This window comes from Saccopteryx leptura, chromosome 9 (assembly GCF_036850995.1).
Source record: "Saccopteryx leptura isolate mSacLep1 chromosome 9, mSacLep1_pri_phased_curated, whole genome shotgun sequence".
In the NCBI taxonomy this organism is placed as follows: domain Eukaryota; kingdom Metazoa; phylum Chordata; class Mammalia; order Chiroptera; family Emballonuridae; genus Saccopteryx; species Saccopteryx leptura.
The window spans coordinates 15,673,488-15,696,571 of record NC_089511.1 but is presented as its reverse complement, the minus strand read 5'-3'; the positions used below and the strand labels follow the sequence as shown (position 1 = coordinate 15,696,571).

At 47.1% G+C, this 23,084-nt stretch overlaps 1 protein-coding gene across 2 annotated transcripts in view; it reads left to right on the top strand.

Moving 5' to 3' along the window:
• CDH11 (cadherin 11) overlaps positions 1 to 23,084 on the top strand; it is a 158,201-nt gene that overhangs the window by 121,982 nt on the left and 13,135 nt on the right. For both annotated transcript variants that reach the window (XM_066348787.1, XM_066348786.1), the window contains 4 exons: positions 3,461 to 3,714; positions 11,577 to 11,713; positions 12,829 to 12,962; positions 13,188 to 13,305. In XM_066348787.1, the coding sequence (XP_066204884.1) occupies positions 3,461 to 3,714; positions 11,577 to 11,713; positions 12,829 to 12,962; positions 13,188 to 13,305 (643 nt within the window). The remainder of the gene's footprint in view (positions 1 to 3,460; positions 3,715 to 11,576; positions 11,714 to 12,828; positions 12,963 to 13,187; positions 13,306 to 23,084) is intronic.

Genomic DNA, 23,084 nt, shown 5'->3' with positions numbered 1-23,084 from the left:
AGGGAGAAATTATGAAGATCTGAAGCAGGCTGAAGAGGGGACGATGAGGCATTCGCGGGATGTTTAGGGAGGCACAGCCATTCGTGTATTAAAGAGCTTAGGCGGCAACAGATATTTCTTGGGTACTGACTCTGCGTCAGACCCGGGACGCGTCAGGTGGGACAGGGGTGCAGAAGAGAGAAGGAACTGCCCCCCCCGGACATTCAGACAGCCTCTATGTGGTGAGCTGAGGAAGAACCAATGAAAAATAAAGACGGGACTGATTGCTGGCTTGATGGCATTCTGGAGGAAAATTCAATCTGTTCAGTGCAACACCCTTGACCCAGTGGGGACTCCTGTTTATCGCAGAGATACCCTGGCACTGTTTCTGAGTTAGTTACTTTCAACCAAATAAACTCCTTGTAAAACAGTGTGAGAGCAGCAGTAGAAAACATTTTAAATATTCCCCATTTTAATAAAGCCACGTTTACATCTAATTATTGCTTTATATTCCTTGCCCGCATGTGTGTCGATGTGGCTGTGTAACATTTAACACAGTTGCAATCATTGGGCGATCTGATTTGTTAACTTAATGTCACATCATAAACATTTGACATGCTGTTATATAATATACATAATCATTTTTAATGACTCCATAACATCCCATCCTATTGACGGACCATTATTTCCTTAATAAAATCTCACAGTTGGATTTGGTGTTTTTTGTGGGTACATTTCCCCGGATGAGATCCAACCCTCTACTCTGTGTTAACAGACAGCATGCGTTTTTGAATATTGTTTGTTTTGGTATTATCTTGAATTCATCCCTCAGGGAGAATTTTCAGAGGTGGGATTAGTGAATGAGGGGGTATTAAGGTTTTTATGGCTTATAAAGTGTGTTGCCTCATTTAGCTTTACTTCAGCTACTCACAACATGGATATAAACGTTCACAGGGGAAACAACCCTAAATCCTCTTTGGAAGGAGGCAGGGAATGTGTTTTAGGTAAATGTTTACATGTTATCCTCTACTCTGCTTCCCATGTAGTCAGAACGATTGGTGCATATGATCACTTGGTGCAGTCCTGCCTGGGCCTCGGGGAGGGAGGCCAAGATTAGCCAGAGTCAACAAGCCCCGGGAAAGTCCTGTGGGATGCTCCCCAACTTACAGGGGCAGGAGTTGGGCTGCAGAAGGCCAGGGAGTGGACCACACTCGTCTGTCTGGGGGGAGTCGAAGAGGATTTTATAAGGCAGTGAGGCTGGGGCAACCACCAGAAAACTTAGTAAAACCCCACCAGAGTAGGAAGGGGCATTCCAGACAGATATTGGCTAAGATTTAGGGCGTTTTGCTTGGGATCTGAAAAGCATCCAACTGCACATAACTGTGCAGTATCACAGTATCCACCGGGCTTGCCACGGGCAACGAGGCTCCAGCATGTGCCTACCCCAAGCTGGAAGGTTCTGCTCCAGGACTGTCCAGACTGCCCGAGGCTAGACGTTTTCTACTGACCATGGCTCTGAACGATCACATTCCAACTTTAAAATAAATTTTTAAAATAATTCAGAGACTTTTGAGAAACTTCAACCACCTCCTACCTTCAGCCTGCACATGCGTTCTTTTCTGCTGCTGAGTAACCCGGCGAAGGATGGAACTTCCGGTGAGTGTGAGGACGCTGCAGCCGCTGGGTGCAGAGTTGGCTTCAGGAGAAGGGAGTGTCTCCCCCACTCTGGGGAACCGGAAGGCGGGGACAATGACGGCCACCGTGTCAAGGATGTCGAACGTGTTTAACCTTCCGGGAAGTGGAATCATCCTTCCTTCGGGGAGTTTTGTAGAATTAGGTCAGGACCGAACCCCATGATTGTGCGCTCATTCAGACTAAGTGTCTGCCAGGCAGCCGACAGCAGCACGGCGGGCAGATGTTTGCCTTAAAAGACCCAAGTCTTTCCAAACATTTGGCAGGGCGGCATCCTCCAGAGTGCTAATTAGAAAGTCCTGTTTCCTAGGCGTGAGGACTTGCTTCTCTGCTGCGATTTTACTTCTGACCATGTGCCCGCTGATTCGCTGACCCTCCTCCCATTCAGAATTAGGGAGTGTTTGCCATCAATTTCCTTCTCGCTGCAGCCATTCAAATGCTCCTTCCTAATTTTTTTTGTATATGTGTAAAATCTATATTGTTTTTTCTTTTTCTTTTCTTTTTTTTTTTTTTTAGCAAGAGAGACAGAGAGAGAGAGACCGATAGGGACAGACAGACAGGAAGGGAGAGGGATAAGAAGCATCAATTCTTCATTGTGGCACCTTAGTTGTTCACTGATTGCTTTCTCATATGTGCCTTGACCAGGGTGGGGGGTGGAAGGGGACTCCAGCTGAGCCAGTGACCCCTTTCTCAAGCCAGCAATGTTGGGCTCAAGCCACTGACTATGGGGTCATGTCTATAAACCCATGCTCAAGCCAGTGACCCCATGCTTAAGCTGGTGAGCCTGTGCTCATGCTGGATGAGCCCGTGCTCAAGCCAGCAACCTCGGGGTTTCAAACCTGGGTCCTCTGCATCCCAGGCTGATGCTCTATCCACTGAGTCACCACCTGGTCAGGCTATAATTGTTTTGTTTTTTTTTTAATTGGACTTTTTTACACATACACAGTCTTATTACAAAGAAGCATTAGTCTTATTTTCTTATCACTTGCTATAAATATGAGGTATCCTAAAAATGAACACAATTCAAACAATATAATGTCACTGTTGTCTGACTAGCAAGTTATAGTGTAGTCTCTCGAAAAGGGGGGTCAAGAAGCATAACAGGCATGCTAGAAATCAGCAGCACACTGAGATCTTCAGGATGTGTTCAGAAGTAGAAGAATCGGAAAAGGAATAACTATGTCAATAAGTATGTTCATGTGATTCAACAAACCCATATCACCCATAAACCATCTTAAGTCATCTTAATGGGCCGCTGCTGGTCAGGGTCCCAGACTTTGGAAAATGCTACGTGGTTGGAAATTTTTAAAAAATGAGACTGTCAACATGATTAAGCCAGATGTGTGTATGTATGGAGGAGAATCATCATCGAATAAGATACCTCGGGCTGAAATTCTGTGGGTATTTTTATTACTGAGATTCTCTGTACTTTACAAGAGTCTTTAGCATTTATTTTTGTAGTGTTTTATTTCCCTCTCATCCTTAGATGATTTTTAGGGACTTCTGGCAGCCTTAGCATTCTTACATAGAAGAGGTTCATGTCAGGTCATGTGCTCCTTCTGTGCCCGTTGTGTTTCTAGAATTATCCCGTAAGCATATTCCAGGTCTCGGCAAAAGACCTGTCTGATTTTCTGACCAAATGGCTCAGGTAATTGGATATCGAACAGACACTGTTTTTCCCTTTTTCAGGAGCTCTTCCCTGTGTCCCATAACACACAGCCAGACCTTTCTCTTTCGTGGTTCATTCAAGAAATTGGTTTCCAATCAGAATTCTCTTCCTTCCTGTCAGCCCGTAGATTTTGAAACCAAAAGAGCCTACAGCTTGAAGGTGGAGGCGGCCAACGTGCACATCGACCCGAAGTTCATCAGCAACGGGCCTTTCAAGGACACCGTGACGGTCAAGGTCGCGGTCGAGGACGCTGACGAGCCCCCCATGTTCTTGGCCCCAAGTTACGTCCACGAAGTCCAGGAAAATGCAGCCGCCGGCACCGTGGTCGGGAGAGTTCATGCCAAAGACCCCGACGCGGCCAACAGCCCCATAAGGTACATAGAAAGTGGTTTTAAAAGCCGGGATGGGGAATTTTACAGTCGAGAGGGTTTGGGAAAGTCCTGCAGAAACCACAGCCTTTCATTCCAAAAGGGTCCGGGAGAGTCAGGGTCAATGCACGGTGCACGAGACTAAGGCTGAGAAGACAGAGGTCTGCTTCGCCTCCGCTGCTGACTTTTTGGACAGGCTCCTTTAAGGTACACAGTGTCTCTCTGGAGGAGATTTCCCTGTGACATAACCCTGAGCTGGGCCCGTGCGCCTCAGGGACCTGTGGTGACGTGTCAGTAATAATTGTAAAATAAGTATGGTCATTATCACTGATCTGACACCCTCTTAGGCTCCAGTTCTTCTACTGGGTGTGTCAGGCGTATGAGCTAATGTATGATGTGTACAATTGTTATCCGTCCGTGGAGAGGGACTTGAGGCTCTGCAGGGCAGGGTGACTTACCTAGAATGACACAGCCGGTGAACAGGAGGCTAGGAAAGCAGGCTCCGTCTGTCCAGCTGCTGCTGAGTAGTTACAGCGTGCCAAACAAGTTAAGGCAATGTTTTACTGAGTAGGGACATTTTTTTGTGTGTGACTTAGAAAAGCAAGCTGGAAAGTTCATTTAGGACCCTGCCTTCCCCCGACACCCCGTCCCGGCCCTGAGTTAATGACCAATGAGGCTGAGAAGGAGGCTTAAGTCACAGATTCTGGACGTTTACAGGACGGAAGCTTACGGTTGCCCGAAAGCTGTCCTGTTCTGGATTCTAGCAGACGCTGCCCTCTGGGGCCACTTCCCTAACTCTCTTCCCACCCCTTTCTTCCCTCTGCCTCCCCTCCCCCCACCCCTTACCCTTCTGTCATCAATCCTGCAGTCAGAGCCATTGGTTTAAAACCAAGCCAGAGGTCACCTCAGACTCAGTTAGACAACAACAGGACGATTGATGATCAGATTGTCCCCCATGGCCACTCCCCCGAGATAATCTCAATTCTTTTACTTAGCCTGCGGCTCTTGTTGGCGTCCCTGCTCCCCAGCTCCTCCCACCGCGCCCTGCTCGCCTCTGCTCCCCAGCTCCTCCCACCGCGCCCTGCTCGCCTCTGCTCCCCAGCTCCTCCCACCGCGCCCTGCTCGCCTCTGCTCCCCAGCTCCTGCCACCAGGCCCTGCTCACCTCTGCTCCCCAGCTCCTCCCACCACCATGCCCTGCTCACCTCTGCTCCCCAGCTCCTCCCACCACCATGCCCTGCTCGCCTCTGCTCCCCAGCTCCTCCCACCACCGCGCCCTGCTCGCCTCTGCTCCCCAGCTCCTCCCACCGCGCCCTGCTCGCCTCTGCTCCCCAGCTCCTGCCACCGCGCCCTGCTCGCCTCTGCTCCCCAGCTCCTGCCACCGCGCCCTGCTCGCCTCTGCTCCCCAGCTCCTCCCACCGCGCCCTGCTCGCCTCTGCTCCCCAGCTCCTCCCACCGCGCCCTGCTCGCCTCTGCTCCCCAGCTCCTGCCACCGCGCCCTGCTCGCCTCTGCTCCCCAGCTCCTCCCACCGCGCCCTGCTCGCCTCTGCTCCCCAGCTCCTCCCACCGCGCCCTGCTCGCCTCTGCTCCCCAGCTCCTCCCACCGCGCCCTGCTCGCCTCTGCTCCCCAGCTCCTCCCACCGCGCCCTGCTCGCCTCTGCTCCCCAGCTCCTCCCACCGCGCCCTGCTCGCCTCTGCTCCCCAGCTCCTGCCACCGCGCCCTGCTCGCCTCTGCTCCCCAGCTCCTCCCACCGCGCCCTGCTCGCCTCTGCTCCCCAGCTCCTCCCACCGCGCCCTGCTCGCCTCTGCTCCCCAGCTCCTCCCACCAGGCCCTGCTCGCCTCTGCTCCCCAGCTCCTCCCACCGCGCCCTGCTCGCCTCTGCTCCCCAGCTCCTCCCACCGCGCCCTGCTCGCCTCTGCTCCCCAGCTCCTGCCACCGCGCCCTGCTCGCCTCTGCTCCCCAGCTCCTGCCACCGCGCCCTGCTCGCCTCTGCTCCCCAGCCCCTCCCACCGCGCCCTGCTCGCCTCTGCTCCCCAGCCCCTGCCACCGCGCCCTGCTCGCCTCTGCTCCCCAGCTCCTGCCACCGCGCCCTGCTCGCCTCTGCTCCCCAGCTCCTCCCACCGCGCCCTGCTCGCCTCTGCTCCCCAGCTCCTCCCACCGCGCCCTGCTCGCCTCTGCTCCCCAGCTCCTCCCACCGCGCCCTGCTCGCCTCTGCTCCCCAGCTCCTCCCACCGCGCCCTGCTCGCCTCTGCTCCCCAGCTCCTCCCACCGCGCCCTGCTCGCCTCTGCTCCCCAGCTCCTGCCACCGCGCCCTGCTCGCCTCTGCTCCCCAGCTCCTGCCACCGCGCCCTGCTCACCTCTGCTCCCCAGCTCCTCCCACCGCGCCCTGCTCGCCTCTGCTCCCCAGCTCCTGCCACCGCGCCCTGCTCGCCTCTGCTCCCCAGCTCCTCCCACCGCGCCCTGCTCGCCTCTGCTCCCCAGCTCCTCCCACCATGCCCTGCTCGCCTCTGCTCCCCAGCTCCTCCCACCACGCCCTGCTCGCCTCTGCTCCCCAGCTCCTCCCACCGCGCCCTGCTCACCTCTGCTCCCCAGCTCCTGCCACCGCGCCCTGCTCGCCTCTGCTCCCCAGCTCCTCCCACCGCGCCCTGCTCGCCTCTGCTCCCCAGCTCCTGCCACCGCGCCCTGCTCACCTCTGCTCCCCAGCTCCTGCCACCGCGCCCTGCTCACCTCTGCTCCCCAGCTCCTGCCACCGCGCCCTGCTCGCCTCTGCTCCCCAGCTCCTCCCACCGCGCCCTGCTCGCCTCTGCTCCTCTCTGTCTGTGTCCCTCTCCTTTCACAGTAGACTCTCAGCAGCAGTGAGGCCGGCTCCTCCTGTGCTCTGACAGGGAACTGGTGTGTCCCAGCGCCGGACGTTGACAAGTTCCTCTCCTGGTTCTTTCCCCACCTTTCTTTCCCCACTTGCTCACACAATACCGACTTCCCCGGCTGCACTTCGAGGTCACCTTCCACCTTACTGTGCCCGCCATGGTGAGCCTGTTGTCCTCAGCACACTTAATAAGGGACAGGGACATACATGTCTGTCTAGTGCAGGGGTTGACAAGGTCCAGCCCACAGAATAACTTCAGCTGCCACCTGCACTCTGAGGAACCTCTCTACAGTTGTCCACGATGTCTGTATCGTGAAGAGAGAGCTGCACCCCACGTTCACTGCACCCCACGTTCACTGCAGCGTTACTCACAATAGCCGAGACACGGGAACCACGTAAGGGGCCATCAGTGGGTGACCGGATATGCAACACCGGAATGTTGCATATATATGACGGAATGTCATTCGGCCTTCAGCAAAGGAAATCCTGCCGTTTGTGATAATGTGGATGAATTTTGAGAGAATGAAATAAGCAAGACACAGAAAGACAAATAAAGCATGATATCACTTACATGTGAAATCTAAAAGAACAAAAATCAAGTGAAGAAAGAGAACTGTGGTGGCCAGGGGCAGGGGGTGAGGATAACGGAGAGATCTTGGTCATGGGGCACAACTTTCAGTTAGTTGTAAGATTCATAAGTTCTAGAGAGCTATACCGTACAACATGGTAACTATAGGTAATAATAAATTATTTTATACTTGAAATCTGAGAGTAGATCTTAATGTTCTCACAACACACACACACACACACACACACACACACACACACACACACAGAGTTTCTAACTCTGTGAGGTGTTGGATTTGTCAATTAGCCTGATCATGGTAATCATTGCACAGAGTATACTTATATCAAAACACCATGTTGTCCACATTAAATATATACATTCAAGTGTTTATTTGTCAATTATACCTCAGTAAGGCAGAAAGAGAAAGTAAACGGACCCGAGTAGGAAAAGAAATTGTCATGGACACTGGAATTTTTCTGCTTACGCCAAAGCAAATGCTGAGAGCGCAGAAGGAAGTTGCAAATGTAAACACTGTTCCATTGCCTTCAAGCCCTTCAATGTGTTTCCTTCTGGGAGAAAGGAAGAGAATTACCCTTTGCTGAGCATCTTCTCGGTCCCAACAACATGCTGTGTTAGTTTACAGTCAGTCCTCCGACAGTTTTGGAGGTTAAAACTGCGTTAGGATTCAACAGAGGGAAACACTGAGGCTCGGAGGGATGACGGGAATGCCTCAAAGTCCAGTGGACAGTCAGCATTGGAGACGGGATTTTGGTCTCTGTCAAACCTGAGTCCATTTTGAGCCTTTTACTCCAGCCCGGCCTCCACGAGGACAAGATTTCCCGGAAAGGTTAGAGTACTGCGTTCTCTCTGTGCGGGAAGATAAGTTACACGGTGACTGAGGGTCACCGTAACACCTTTAAACTACTCAAACGTGTTCATGGTCTGGATTTGAAATGATGTCACTTTGGTCCAGACGCTCCAGGGGCTTGAGGAACTTCACAGAAGCGTGATGACGTAACCACGCACGGAGCCCTGCTGGTGTCCTCTGCACCTGTCCCCAAGGGCCCGCTTCTGCAGCCAGTTGCCTGGGTCACGTCTTCGAAGGCAGCTCTTCCACGCGTGCAGGCAATTTGCGTGTCCGTAATTATCCAGAGATGAGCAGGGAAATTCTTGAACAACCCCCTTCCACCCACTTGGGTCTCCTTTTATTCACTGGGTCTCCTACCCTCACTATCTACTTTTCTAATTGCTTATCTCACCTCTAAAAGAATTTGTGTTCTTGGACATATAGGTACGACGGAAGGCTTTGCCGTGTCACCCGAGCTCTTAGCTGCATGAACATTTTGCGTAACTTTTCTTTTCCCTCCAGACTCTGTGGTATTAGGCGCCCTTTTGTTCGCCACTGGCCTTCCTGAAATACTCTCTCCTCTTGGCTTCCTTGGCAGTAATCTCTCACGCCTCAGGCTGCACCGCTCCAGGTGTCTTTGCTAGCTGCTGACCCCTGCCCAGGCAAGGGGAGGGGGGGTTCCTGAGGCTCAGCCTCTTGACTTTGGCCTTTCTCCCTCTGTGTCCACTCGCCGAGAGAGATCTCCCCTGTGCCGCCACTGAATTGAGTCAGTGTTGCAACTTCTCTGCCTCCATGCCGATCCCCTCCCTGGTGCCGATTCTGTACTGGCTCCATGGCAGGGGTCGGGAACCTGTTTGGCTGAGAGAGCCATGAACGCCACATATTTTAAAATGTAATTCCCTGAGAGCCATACAACGACCCGTGTACGTTACGCATTATCCAGTAAAAATTTGGTGCTGTCCCAGAGGACAGCTGTGATTGGCTCCAGCCACCCACAACCATGAACATGAACGTTAGGAAATGAATGGATTGCAATACATGAGAATGTTTTATATATTTTAACATTATTATTTTTTTTATTAAAGATCTGTCTATGAGCCAGATGCGGCCATCAAAAGAGCCGCATCTGGCTCGCGAGCCGTAGGTTCCCGACCCCTGCTCTATGGTGTGCTGTGCGTTTTCACACACAGTAGTTGCTTTGTCCGGTGCTGGCTCACTCATTCATGCAAAACAAAATTCTTAGCTAAAGCTTACTGTGACCTACTTAAAAAAAGAGACTGACCCCTCCTCTGACTCTAGAACCTGGGATCAAGTTCAATCTTTGACCCCTTCACATTGGCAAAATACGCCTCGTTGAATTTCAGCCTCTTCTTCCTGCTAAGTTGACTTGGTCTTGTGTTCGCCAATGTCTCCCTCTCTCTGGTGCACAGGCTAGAAACTCTCCGGGTCTCTTCCAGCCTCCCACAGATTTCAGATGTCACCTGAATCCTCTTGGTTCCCTCTTCATCACATCGGTTTCTATTCCCTCGGTCACCCCGACATCTAACTCTCTTATCACCTCATTCATTAAATACTGTATCAGACCCTGAAGTGTCCTCTGTCCCTTCCTCAATGCTGTCTTGCTCAGGCTGTCTTACCCACCCTATTCCTCTCCCTGATAACATTTCTCTGATCCAAAGCCTTCCAGGATCTCCCACTGGCTATGGGATGAAAGGCACACTCTGTATAGTGGCATTTGAGAGCCACTATCTATCCACATCTATCCACAGTCGGTCGCAGCAGCAGTAACAACAAAAATAAGAGCAGCTGTTACCAGCTGTACTGCTGGCCAAGTGTGAGGCACCAGGTTGTATATTTTAAGCACTTATGATGCCATGTAATTCTCACAGACAACTCAAAAGTTAGGTGCTATTCATATGCTAATTAAAAAGATAAATAAGCTAAGATTCAAAGAAGTCAAGTAGCCTTTTCAATATCACTCAGTTTCTATGTAGTGGAGCATGAACTTCTTATACCTAGGACGTGACAAAACCAATTCACTTCTGTAGAATCAGGCTTCGAATGACTGTATTTCTTCCTACGAGTGCATTTTGTATGTTAACTAGCTAGTAAACTTCCTGGTGGCAAGACATAAAAAGAAAAGTCTTCTATTATTTTTGCCTCCTTTTTACGTAGGGCATCTGTTGAGGGCTCAGTTACTGATCCTCTGCTGACATTTATGAGATGTGTGATGGTTTATCCTGCGTTTCCTCACTGGGGAAGGGGACTGATCATTCCATTCCTGCGGGGAGCTGTACAGTCAAATGCTATCATGGAGGAGCTCATGTTTTGCACACCGTGAAGTGCTGCCTGATGCACATGGTCCCTCTCTCCTCGAAAGACCAGGATCTGGAATGAGAAGATCCAGGTTCTCATACTGGCTACCCCAGGAACTAGGAAATAGACCATGGTCAAGCCCCATCATCGTGTAACTTGAAGATATTAAACCCTGAGACATCCCTGGTCTTTGCTACATCTAATATTTGGTTTTATGACCCTCAATGAATGCTGTCAGGCATATGCATTCTTTAAACTTCAGGAAAATGCAGCTAGGCTCTTGAAGAACAGGAAACCACCCAAGTATAAAGCCCTGCATGCTACCTGAGTTAACATAAGCATCTGGGCTAGTCTCATTAGGAGGCAGTGTGGTGGAGTGGAGAGGTACGGGGGCTTGAGAGTTCAAGACTCCTGAAAGCCAGGACTCCAGCACTTACAACTCAATATCCCGGGCAAGTCACTTTACCTGTCGTCGCAATCAAAGCCACTGCTCCTACCCCATTCCCTGCCTCACCTTGCCATAATACACTCCAATAATATTTTGGGAAGCATTTCATCTTTTGTTTGGAAAAAAAAAGCAAATTTTCTAATGGACAGAAGTAACTAATACCTTTTTAACGATCCTGTTAGGCACAGCCTGGCGTCGTTCAAGCGTGGGAAGCGTGCTCGCCACAGGAAGGGGTGGGCCTGCCTTGCGCATTTCGCCCTGGAAGTCAGAACCACGCTCCCTGAGAACCCCTAAAACTCAAGTAAATAAACGAAGTAAATTGGCTCAAAAAATGCAGTTAGCATTTTTCTTTAAATAAGGAGAAGACTGATTGTTTAGGACCGTAAACGATCCTTGATGATAAATTTAGATAAACTTGAAACTGTTTAATATTTCATATGCAGAAATCTGGCCAAGGTTTGAGACGTTTATGACTTTCTGAGTCGTTTGGAAGCGAGGCAAACTGACTTCCCAAATGCAGTAGCATAAATATTCAGAGGGTGGATGATTGTAGTAAATATGGAGAAATATGCAATGTGTTATTACGCTTCTCAATCAAATATGCTAAATAGCCCTTCCATTCATTGTACTGAATAAAGAATTCTAATGCAGCAAAATGATTCCCATAAAAGATTCATGTACAAAGTTTGAAAAGTAAATTTGACTGAAAAGGAAGCTCAAGCAACTCATTGAAAAAGATCCTTTAGGTAGGGCATGGGGAAAATATTCACATATTAAGCTGCTTGGAATGTCTCCTCTAATTGCCTGATTTGCATTCTGCTTAGGTATTCGATTGATCGTCATACTGACCTCGACAGGTTTTTCACTATTAATCCGGAGGATGGTTTTATTAAAACTACAAAACCTCTGGACAGAGAGGAAACCGCCTGGCTCAACATATCCGTTTTTGCGGCAGAAATCCGTAAGCGTTCTCCGAAGGGTTTTGATTCTCTTTTCACCAAATACTCCTTCTTCTGACTCTCGAGAGCCTGGGAAGTGACAGCTGAGAGGGAATAAAGTTTTTCAGAAATTCTAGGAAGCCACTTACGTTGGTGCATAGTGACGTTGGTGCTTTCTCTGGCAGAACAGGGTACAGACTCGGCCAGTGAGCCGATGGCCCTCAGCAGCCTGAAACTCACACCCATCACCCAAGGATCCCACACCTTATTCTGTTACTCAATTTTGTTGAAACCCAGAGCCGTCACATCCTTAGGGCCAAGATTTGTGGGGTCCCATTTACCTGAAGGCCAGTGGCTCTCAAACCCGATCATGTGTTTGGAATATTGTGGCGGGGAGGTGGGGAGGCTTGTTATAATCAGAATTCCTGGATCCCGCCCTCGGGGCCTCTGGGAGGAGCCTGAGCGTTTTTCTATTTCCAACAAGTTCCCAGATAGTTGTGCTGCTGCTCTGGGGAACCCCAGTTTGAGAACTGCTGCCATGGACTCTACCCAAAGGTGCCAGGATCTATTTGATGCCTCTAGAACAGTGGTCCCCAACCCCCGGGCCACGGACCGGTACCGATCTGTGGGCCATTCGGTACCGGTCCGCAAAGAAAGAATAAGTAACTTACATTATTTCCATTTTATTTATATTTAAGTCTGAACGATGTTTTATTTTTTAAAAAAAGACCAGATTCCCTCTGTTACATTTGTCTAAGACTCACTCTTGACGCTTGTCTCGGTCACGTAATACATTTATCCGTCCCACCCTAAAGGCCAGTCCGTGAAAATATTTTCTGACATTAAACCGGTCCGTGGCCCAAAAAGGGTTGGTGGCCACTGGTCTAGAAGATAACGTGGGCATCAGAGTCAGCAGCAACGGGAAAGCGGTTTAGCTCTCACTGGTCTAACGCTGACATTTATTCCCGGGCATCCCCCTCACACCGAACATCGCATACTTCAGGTGTTAGATGGCTTTTGTGCCCATGATGCTTTTCCCTACACCGCCAAACGCGTGGCTGCGTTTTAGTCTTTCCGAAGAGTAACCTTGGGCCAAGGTGGGTTCCTCCCAGGCACTGACTGAATTTTTTCTTTCCAGACAACCGGCACCAGGAAGCCAAAGTCCCAGTGTCCATTAGGGTCCTCGATGTCAATGACAATGCCCCCAAGTTTGCCGCCCCTTATGAAGGCTTCATCTGTGAGAGCGATCAGACCAAGCCGCTGTCCAACCAGGTAAGGAAGCTTCCCCCTCCCCCGGCTCTGAGCGAGGCACTTGGGACCGCGTTTGGTTTTGAGAGCATCACCTACCCACCCACGGAGGCTTCCGAGCCTTCGTTCAGCTCCGGAACTTTGCTCTCTAAGATCTAAACCAGGTTTCCCAGCCGGCCAGAAATGTTTATAAATAAATGATGTGCCAGTGTCAGTGTGACTTATTCATGGGCCACCTTTCTCTTTCAGCCAATTGTTACAATTAGTGCCGATGACAAGGATGACACAGCCAACGGACCAAGATTTATCTTCAGTCTGCCCCCCGAAATCATTCACAATCCAAATTTCACAGTCAGAGACAACAGAGGTTCGTACCAAGGTTCCTATGCGTTCAGGGAAGTCAGAGTGGGGAACCAGTGGCTTTTCTGTTGCAAGCACAAGTCCTTTCTCTGCTCTTAACAGCGCCTTTCTGCTGAAGGGCAAACAGAAAGAAAAAATAATAATAATGCCATCTTTAGTTTTGAGACATGGGCTCATTTGGCGCATATGACTGAGTGAGTCTAATTTTATTTGACTTTTCTGTTGCGGTTGGCTTTGATATTCATGAGGCAGTGGGGAAACCAAGGGGGGATGCTTATAGGGTCAATATGCAAACAACTTCCATTTATCTTCTTTTTAAAGAGGTTGATGAACCCTCAGGGGAGGGGGGAGTGTGGTTTTATGAATATTGATAGCATGTGGAGCATTCAAACAGATCAGTTCAACTTTGTAAGGCAATGGGATGTATCAGCCGCCCCGTCTTCCAGGGCAGGGTTTAAAGGCAGCGGGGTTGGGTACAGAGTGGGACATCTGACCACCGTGACCGCCATGGATCGCCGGAGGGGCGTGACCAAAGCAGGCGTGGCCACGGCGCACATGGGGAAACGAAAACGCTTTCTGCTTTTCCGGTGCAAATTCTTCAAATGGTTTTTGTTGTATAGATCCAAACGGACGCTGTCCCTTGACAAAGTTGGTAGCAGAACCAGGGTCAAAACATAAGTTTCTCAAATCCCAGCCAGACTGCTTTGATCTGTAGCTGTTTCTACGTGACAATACAGGTCTGTAAACACAGGCTGACAAATGCCATCATTTGACACAGGAATAAAAGGTGGCCCTCCCGAGTGCCTATGCCACACGCTAGCTGGGAACGAGGTTCTGTTGTAGGTGGGTTGCTTTCTTAGTGACTGAGATCAGGCTTGGAGGAGCTGAAGTTACTCTAGTAATTAGTACTGCTTTTCTCGTCATTGTGACCACTGTCAGCTGGCACAGTGCCAGCAGGTATATTTCAAACGCCATGCCAAGATCCCTCTCATACTCTCTCCATTGAATTCTCTTAACACATCATAGCTACAGATTACTATTATTATTATTCCCATACTGAAGATGGGGGAAACGAGGCACAGAATTATCAAGTAACTTGTTCAGAGTCACTCAGCGACAAAAGGTGAAGGGATTAAGAAGAGCAAATTGGCAGTCACAGAATAGCCCTGGGGGTGGAAAGTAGAGCACAGGGGATGGAGTCAATAACATTGTAATAGCTGTGTATGCTGCCAGGTGGGTGCTGGAAATATCGGGGGTGGGGGGTGGGAGGACTCTGTAAATGATAGGATTGTCTACCACTATGCTGTACACCTGGAAATAATAGGAAATGATATTGAATGCAAACTGTAATTGAAAAATAAAAATTTTAACAAGTCAGTCAGCTACATAGGAGTTAGAACTAGATTTTAAACCCAGGCCCTCAAGAGACTCAAGGTTCTAGTCTTAACATCTGTACCCTACGGGCTGATTACTAACGCAGAGGCACATTCCCCGTGCCACTTGGATTGGGCAGATACGACCTGACCTGCTTTATTATTCCTTCTCGCACTGATTTGAGCATTTGCTTACGGCCATGTGAAATCAAGCCCGTATTAAATGAGACTAGGGTAGACTGTCCCAGGTGCTATGATGGAGACTTTCTCTCCTGCCACCTTGCTTTCTGCAGTGGACATGCTTTTGAAAGCCTCAGGGTGAGGGGATTCCAGGGAGAGACATGTATTTCAAAGGAACCCTAAAAAACAAACTCTGATTTCATTATAAATTATTTCCACCATTTCAGAGTGGAGGCATTACTTGGAGCTCTTTAATTTTATATTCAATCTAGGATTTTTTCTGTACTTGTTGGCTTGGGTTCATGTGCATGGATGAGCGTGTTAAGCCCTTAAAAGAGAGAATTCTGCAAAGCACTGAGATAGATGAGTAATCTCAACCAGGGGCACATGGACCTCAGTGGTGCACAGATGTAACCTAGGGGTTTCCTTTCGTAAGGGTCGATTTCTCAAAGCAGGGAGACCTTGGCGTGTGGCGAACATGAACGTTGACTGAGCCGAACTGAACAAGATGGCGGAAACAGTGTTTTTATAATACCTTCTAAGATAATGTGCGCATCTTTGAGTTTACGAGTATCCCTGTCTCCACTCCCAGAATTTTATTTTTTTAAAAAAATTTTTCTATTGGTTTGAAAGAGAATAAGAGAGAGGGGAAGGGAGAGACAGAGAGAGAGAAGCATCAGCTCATTGATCCACTTCATTGTTCCATTTCGTTGTGCACTCATTGATGGCTCTCGTAAGTGCCCTGACTGGGGATCGAACCTGCGACTTCAGCACGCCTGAACAGCACTCTATTTATCGAGCAACCTAGCCAGGGCCTGGAATTGCCTAAATTCCCACATTATTTTCTATCAGCCTTGGGTTGGTAGGTTGCTACACTGTTCCAGCCTCAGTTTATGACAGTTTTCTGATGAAAAAAAAAATACTATAACAAAAAACTTCAACGTAACAATTAGTTTTATTGATCGTAAGACGATCTGTTTTTCTGTCCAGAAAACTCTGGTGTTCTTGCCTGCCTCTTATGCTACTACCTTTTATCATCTGTTTTCTCACATACTTGTGGTCGAGCATTGATCTGTGTGTTCACATAATCCACAACTTAGATGTGAGACCCAACAGCCAGATTTACTCCCCACGTCCGTCCTCTGCGTGTCCTTGGACACCCCCTGAGAGAGCAGGGGTTTCCTAAGCTCTCCGCACCCTGCCAACGCCACCTCCCTCATCTGCCTTGCCGTCTCTATTTTTATGGGTGCGATAATATTTAGTTGCTGTTAACCCTCTGAAACATTATGCCAAGACCTATTGTTCTCTAGGGAGTTATAAGTATGCTACATTGTCACAGTACCTCGAGGATGCCATCTCTATTTTTCATGGAGAATCTATTACCGCGGATGAACCAACCTACCACCCAATCTGTGTCTCCTGCCCTTTTCTATGAGTCTCATCTTACATCGGAGCTATACTGCTTTTGCAGGAAATTGCTACTTTTCAAGAAAAATGACTTTATTAACTATGGCAAACAGTTAATGAAAACTCCCATGTTTGGAGCTATTACAAAACCTTAAAGCAAATACAGTCCTATAATTATCATTTAATAGAGTTTCTTTCTACTAGCTCCAAAAAGTAATTACATATTGAAGTAATCCAAAAGGAATAATCACTTTCCACATCCTATTAATAGCCTACTGAGTTACCAAGTTTCTCGGCTGAGACTGTTTTCCATAGAAAACATGAGATAATGGTTTCTATCATGCTGAGTAAAAGCATCAGATTTCTTTCTCCTTGAGTGTTTACTTCCATTATGTCATGTAAATAATCGGGATTGTGTTTGCCTAAACTCAGCGTAAGCACTGGGCATCTTTTTCTTTTTAAATTTTTTATTGAATTTATTGGGGGTGACTTTGATTGATTTTATAGGTTCATGTGTACAATGCTATATAATACATCGTCTGTATATTGTACTGCATGTTCACCACCCCAAGTCAAGTCTCCTTCCGTCACCATCTATCTCCCTCCTACCCTCTCCTACCTCCCCTCTCCCCTTCTCTCGTATAATCACCATACTGTTGTCTGTGTCTGTGAGGTGGGGTTTTATTTGGGGGGAGCTTAATCCCTTTACCATCTTTCTCCATCCCCCAACCCCCTCCCCTCTGACAGATGTCAGTCTGTTCTCTATCTATGAGTCTGTTTCTGTTTTGTGTGTTTGTTTATTTTGTTCATTATATTCCACATATAAGTGACATCATATGGTACTTGTCTTTCTTTAAAATATAAGGCACGAAGCCATCTTCATACACTCCAATCCTTCAGTTCATTTTATCCCGCACTCCATTCTACAACCCGAGCTTTGAAGATGACTTGGCAGTTGGCAGGAAAGCCAAGCACTAGATGACTTTTCCACATTGGAGTCCATCGGGGGTATTAACACCCAGAAGGGCGCTGTTTGGGCAGATGAAGAACTGATCCACCCGGGTTTTGAGATGAATTTACTTTGAAAATACCAGTTTTAATGGCTTCTCTAAAAGCACAAGAAATGTGTGATAGATAAGAACAGAGCTAAGAGAAAAAATGCCAAGACTAACCCCTCTCTCATCTGTCTAGTCTTCATTAATTTATAAAATCTTCTCATGGCAATTGCTTTCCTTAATTTCTCCAAACAGCCCTATAAGGTCGACATGTTGAATTCTTTTATCCCTGTTTACATGCTAAGGAAGGGATAGGAGACATCAGAAGCTTCATAGACTTACTCATGGTTGTGATCCCAATAAGTGAAATACCAAAGCGCACACACACATTGTATTATGAATATAAAGCTCCTGTCTTTTCTAGTTCATTCTTTTTTTGCAAAAATTTGTTTATCCTCACATAAAATAACAACAGTCTTCAGGAAAGGAAAAAAAATCTGAATTCGAGTCAATTTGTCAATCTAGGTTTGCAGGGGCAGTGTGAACAGACAAAGACAAACTGTACTTGGATTTCAATTTTAATCACGGTCATCATAATCGTGGCAAAATATATTTGCAAAGAATTTTATAATGTTCTTCAACTGCATAATTAATATATATTCCTTGAAGGAAAATGAGCAAATACAAACAAGCAGAAATAAAGTCTAAAATAATACAATCACATGATGCTAATATGTATAGTGTCCAAAAATAACCACGGCTCTTCTGCACCCTCCAGACCTGTTCTCAGTGTACATTTTGATCTTTAAAAAAGGCAGCCATAAAATTCTGTTCATTTTTTTCCCTTTGCCTCGTGTCAACATTTTCTTCTCAACAGCTTCCTAATTTCCATCTTAAGAATGTCTGATTGATCTCAGTTGACTACTGTTGGGAAAGCATATTTTCACAGTATCTAATTATTCTTTTAGGATAAATTCTGAGAGTGGAATTACTTGACCAAAAGCTTTTGATGCTTAATTGACAAACTGCCCATCAGAAATATTTATAATAATCATTAGTAAAATTGGTGAGGTCCCATTTCCCCACCTTCAAGCCAACTCGAGACATTATTGTTTTGAAATCATTGACAGAGTGATAGGTGACTATAATCACAGTTTACAGTATCAGTTTCTTTCATTACTAGTAAAGCTAGGAGTCTTAAATACGTATTAATAATTTCTTCATTTTGCTTTGCCAGTCAGCTATTCGTGACCTGAACCATTTTTTGAATTGTATGCGTGCTCATCAGTTTATGGCTGTGTGTAACGTCCCTTCCTCTGTTAGTCTATTAACATTCGAGCTGTCAAATCTCCTTCATAGATCTCCTCAACGTTTCCATGCCCTTTGAGTTGTGATTATGCTGTGTTCTTAAGTGTACATGTTGCACTATTTATATCTTGTTTCTTGTTGTTTAATATGATCCTCCACAAGGATCTTCTTATCCAAAATTGACGTCAACATTCACCTACCTCTTTTTTCTTTCTTATATACTATGCTTCTCACTTCCAGTATCTATTCATGTGAAATAAATACACAACCCCCAATCATTGTCCATTTCCTAAATATCAGTTAAAAACCAATCAGTTAGCCCTGGCCGGTTGGCTCAGTGTTAGAGCGACGGCCTGGCATGCAGGAGTCCCGGGTTCAATTCCTGGCCAGGGCACAAAGGAGAAGCGCCCATCTGCTTCTCCACCCCTCCCCCTCTCCTTCCTCTCTGTCTCTCTCTTCCCCTCCCACAGCCAAGGCTCCACTGGAGCAAAGTTTGCCCGGGCGCTGAGGATGGCTCTGTGGCCTCTGCCTCAGGCGCTAGAATGGCTCTGATTGCTGCAGAGCGACGCCCCAAGATGGGCAGAGCATCGCCCCCTGGTGGGCATGCCGGGTGGATCCCGGTCGGGCGCATGCGGGAGTCTGTCTGACTGCCTCCCCGTTTTCAGCTTCAGAAAAATACAAACAACAACAACAACAACAACAAAAAACCAATCAGTTATTTCCAATTGCTTTGCAACACTATCTTTATCATCATCTATGTTACCTACTCTATGATTTTGGGGGGAACTTTCATTCCTTCCCATTCTATTAACTCTAGTGTTAGAATCATATTGTTTTAAGGGTTACATACATATACATGTTAAAATCTGATATATATTTTCTCAAGGTTATTTTTATTTTATTACTCTTTCTTAAATGTTGGTTTCTTTGTTCCTCCAGATATAATTTAGAATTGTTTTTCTTACATTTATTGATTGATTTTAGAGAGTCAGAGTGAGGAAGGGAGGAGAGGGAGAGAGAGAGAGAGAGAGAGAGAGAGAGAGAGAGAGAGAGAATAGCATTCATTTGTTGTTCCACTTAGTTCTTCCTTCCTGTATGTACCTGACTGGGGATCGAACCTGCAACCTTGGTGCTTCAGGATGATACTCTAACCAACTGAACTAACCAACCAGGGCGAGAATTAATTTTTAATGGGCCTAATAAGTACCTTTGTGAATATTATTGAGTTTACCTTGAATTTATAAGTTAACTTAAGAAATAAAAAATTTGAAATATTCTTTCCATCTAGAAGCATGGTCTGACTTTTCATTGAATCAATTCTTCTTTTTTCTTTTTTTAATTCCATTAGAGATGCTTTGTAATTTCCTTTATTTTGTTCTATACGCTTCTTATTAAGTTTACAGCTAGTTACTTTACATTTGGATGCTGTTACAAAGTGGATTTTTAACTTGGATTTTCCAAGTGACTATTTTTAATACCAACTACAACTATTTTAATTAATTAGTTTATTATTCTAAAGTGATACAGCTTCTCAGTTGATTTTCCTGGGAATTTTAGGAAGACAAATATATAAAAATAAAATGATCATTTTACTTCATTCTCTTTAAATATTTAGTTGTTTGGTTTTTTTTTTTTTGGTCTAATTGGATAAATTCGCACTTTTGGAATATGTGTCAAATAACAACAATAATGGATATTCTCGCTTTACTTGTTACTTTAATAGGACTGTTAATTCTAGAGTTTGTGTTGTGGTGTATGTGTGTTTGTGTGTATGTTTTAGGGAATTTCATTTGCATTGTTTTCTTAAATATTCATCACAATTTTTGGATTCTAACAATAACATACTCTTATTCTGTCTTTTGACCTAATGGTTGGATAAAGTTATTAAATGGAAACATCCTAATATTCAACCTAATATTTTTAATTTCCAAATCTCTTATTCCAAAAAAAATGATCATACAATATAGTAGAGAGGACAGAGCAAGGGTCAGAGACTAAATGCTTGCCTTTAGTTTTTATTTCCAGGAAGGTATCTATCTTAATATTAATACATGATCATTTGACACATAGTTCTTCTACAGTCACATTTTAAAAAGCATCAATGATTACACTTCTAATTCACTGACTGAGCTGCTATGTTGAGAAGTGAAGGCTCTGGAATACCGGAGTCCGGCGTGATCGGAGCACATCCCGGGATCCCAGACCCCCAGGCCGCGTGCTGCCCCATGCAAAGTGAATCTGTTTCAACTAGAGTCGCAGGCCTCTCCGGCCATGGAGTCACTGGGCTATAAAACACTTCTTATCAATTGGAGCAGCAGAGGTCAATCTTAGGAGCTGCCAATACGTTTCTGGTAGAATAACAACAAAAATGCGCTTGGGATTTTCACAGTGACAGATTAGAAGTGTAACCCTTTTGACACGCCTTCCTCATGTCACACGCCCTCCCCATGTCACACGCCTTCCCCATGTCACACGCCCTCCCCATGTCACACGCCTTCCCCAGGTCACACGCCTTCCCCATGTCACACGCCCTCCCCATGTCACACGCCTTCCCCATGTCACACGCCCTCCCCATGTCACACGCCATCCCCATGTCACACGCCCTCCCCAGGTCACACGCCTTCCCCATGTCACACGCCTTCCCCATGTCACACGCCCTCCCCAGGTCACACGCCCTCCCCATGTCACACGCCCTCCCCAGGTCACACGCCTTCCCCATGTCACACGCCCTCCCCATGTCACACGCCCTCCCCATGTCACACGCCTTCCCCATGTCACACGCCTTCCCCATGTCAACCACCTGCGCTGCCTTTGACATTTCTTCCACATCGAGTGGCGGTGGGACTCTCATCACACGCTAGGGATTTTCTAGTTCTCCTTTCACAGTCTCTTCTCTCCATCCTTCCATAATCACAGACCAGCGAGCTGTTCTCCTGTGCCCTGGGCCAGGACATGTCCTAGGAGTGGGACTTTACCAGTGAATAAGAAGGACATAGTCCCCGATGTCAGGGACTTCCCAGAAGCACAGGGGGCCACGTCAGTCACAGTGTGAAAGCACGGCTGGTGTTTGCGATGACTCTGTCTGACCTCTGCACGGAGCAGCTGTGACTGTCATGTGGGTCCCCAAGCAGGCCTGTCTGCCTCCAGTCCCGCCACCACTTCAGTCAGTCCTTACTAAGAAACATGGCTGAGGGTGTCTCTCTTCTTACAACTCTCCCCTGGGTCTCCATCTCCTATGGTTTTAACTGACAATTCATAGTAAGGAATGATGAGACTGCCCCTGCCCCCAACCCTATAAGCTTGGCCTTTATGTTCCTTCTCTGGCTACCTTGCGCCCCGAGCTCCAGAAACTTCAAACCACCTCCGCTCTGCCGTGGGCCGTGCTGTCACATGTCCGTGCTCCTGCTCTGCCTAGCCTTCCTCTTTCAAGTCCCACAGTAAATGACTGCTCTTAGGTGGAGCCTGGTGGGGTAGCCCCTCCCCACACGATCTTAGAGGCTTCCTCCTCTGTGCTCAGAGTGTGCTGCCCTGACCATTAGTATTTTTCTTAACACTCTTTGTTCTAGGCCAGGTGTCCCCAAGCTACGGCCTGTGGGTCACATACGGCCCCCTGAGGCCATTTATCCGGCCCCCCCGCCGCACTTCCGGAAGGGGCACCTCTTTCATTGGTGGTCAGTGAGAGGAGCACTGTATGTGGCGGCCCTCCAATGGTCTGAGGGACAGTGAACTGGCCGCCTGTGTAAAAAGTTTGGGGACCCCTGTTCTAGGCCATGATTTCCCTGTTTCCCACTAGAGTATGAGCCCTGAGGGGCATTATCCCAACATTAAGAAAAATGGGTTGACCAAATGCAGGAATTACAATGAAAGAGTAAATAGGAAAAACAAACAAACATGCAATGTGCTTCAGAAATTGCAGGGATTAGTGACTATTGGGGGGGGGGGGGCAAATGATGATGTTATGACATAAGCCTCAGGCTGAAAAAGAAAAGGCATCTTTTGATGGTTCTAAAGGAGTCCAAGTCATTTCACCCGCCCTTTCCACCCGTGCGTTATTTTTCTACAGAGTTGGGCTGGATGTCTAGGGTTTGCGTCCAGGAAGAGCTGACCTTCACATGTGTTTATTTTGCAAGTACATTGTCCAAGATGGGCCAGTTTGCAGTTCAGTGGTCTCTGACATGTGATACATTTAAAGTTTCGTTTAAACTGCTAAAAAAAAATCACACATAAAACAAAACAGAATAAATAATAAAAGTTTGCAAGAAGTCAATTTGGCTGACTAAGGAAGACAGCAAGACAGATACACCTGATTGGACCAAGTGGCAAACTTCTATTTTTTATTTCCCCCTTAGTTTTTTTTTTTTTTTTCTTTCTTATGAGCAGTACCAAATACCATTCAAATACACTTCTGGCTTTTTTCACTTTTATAATTTAAAGTTATCCAAACAGATTTCTGTGGAACTTTTTTTTCCCCCCTTTAATTGCTTTTGGCAGATCAAAATGGCAGATGTCTTTTAATGCCCTGC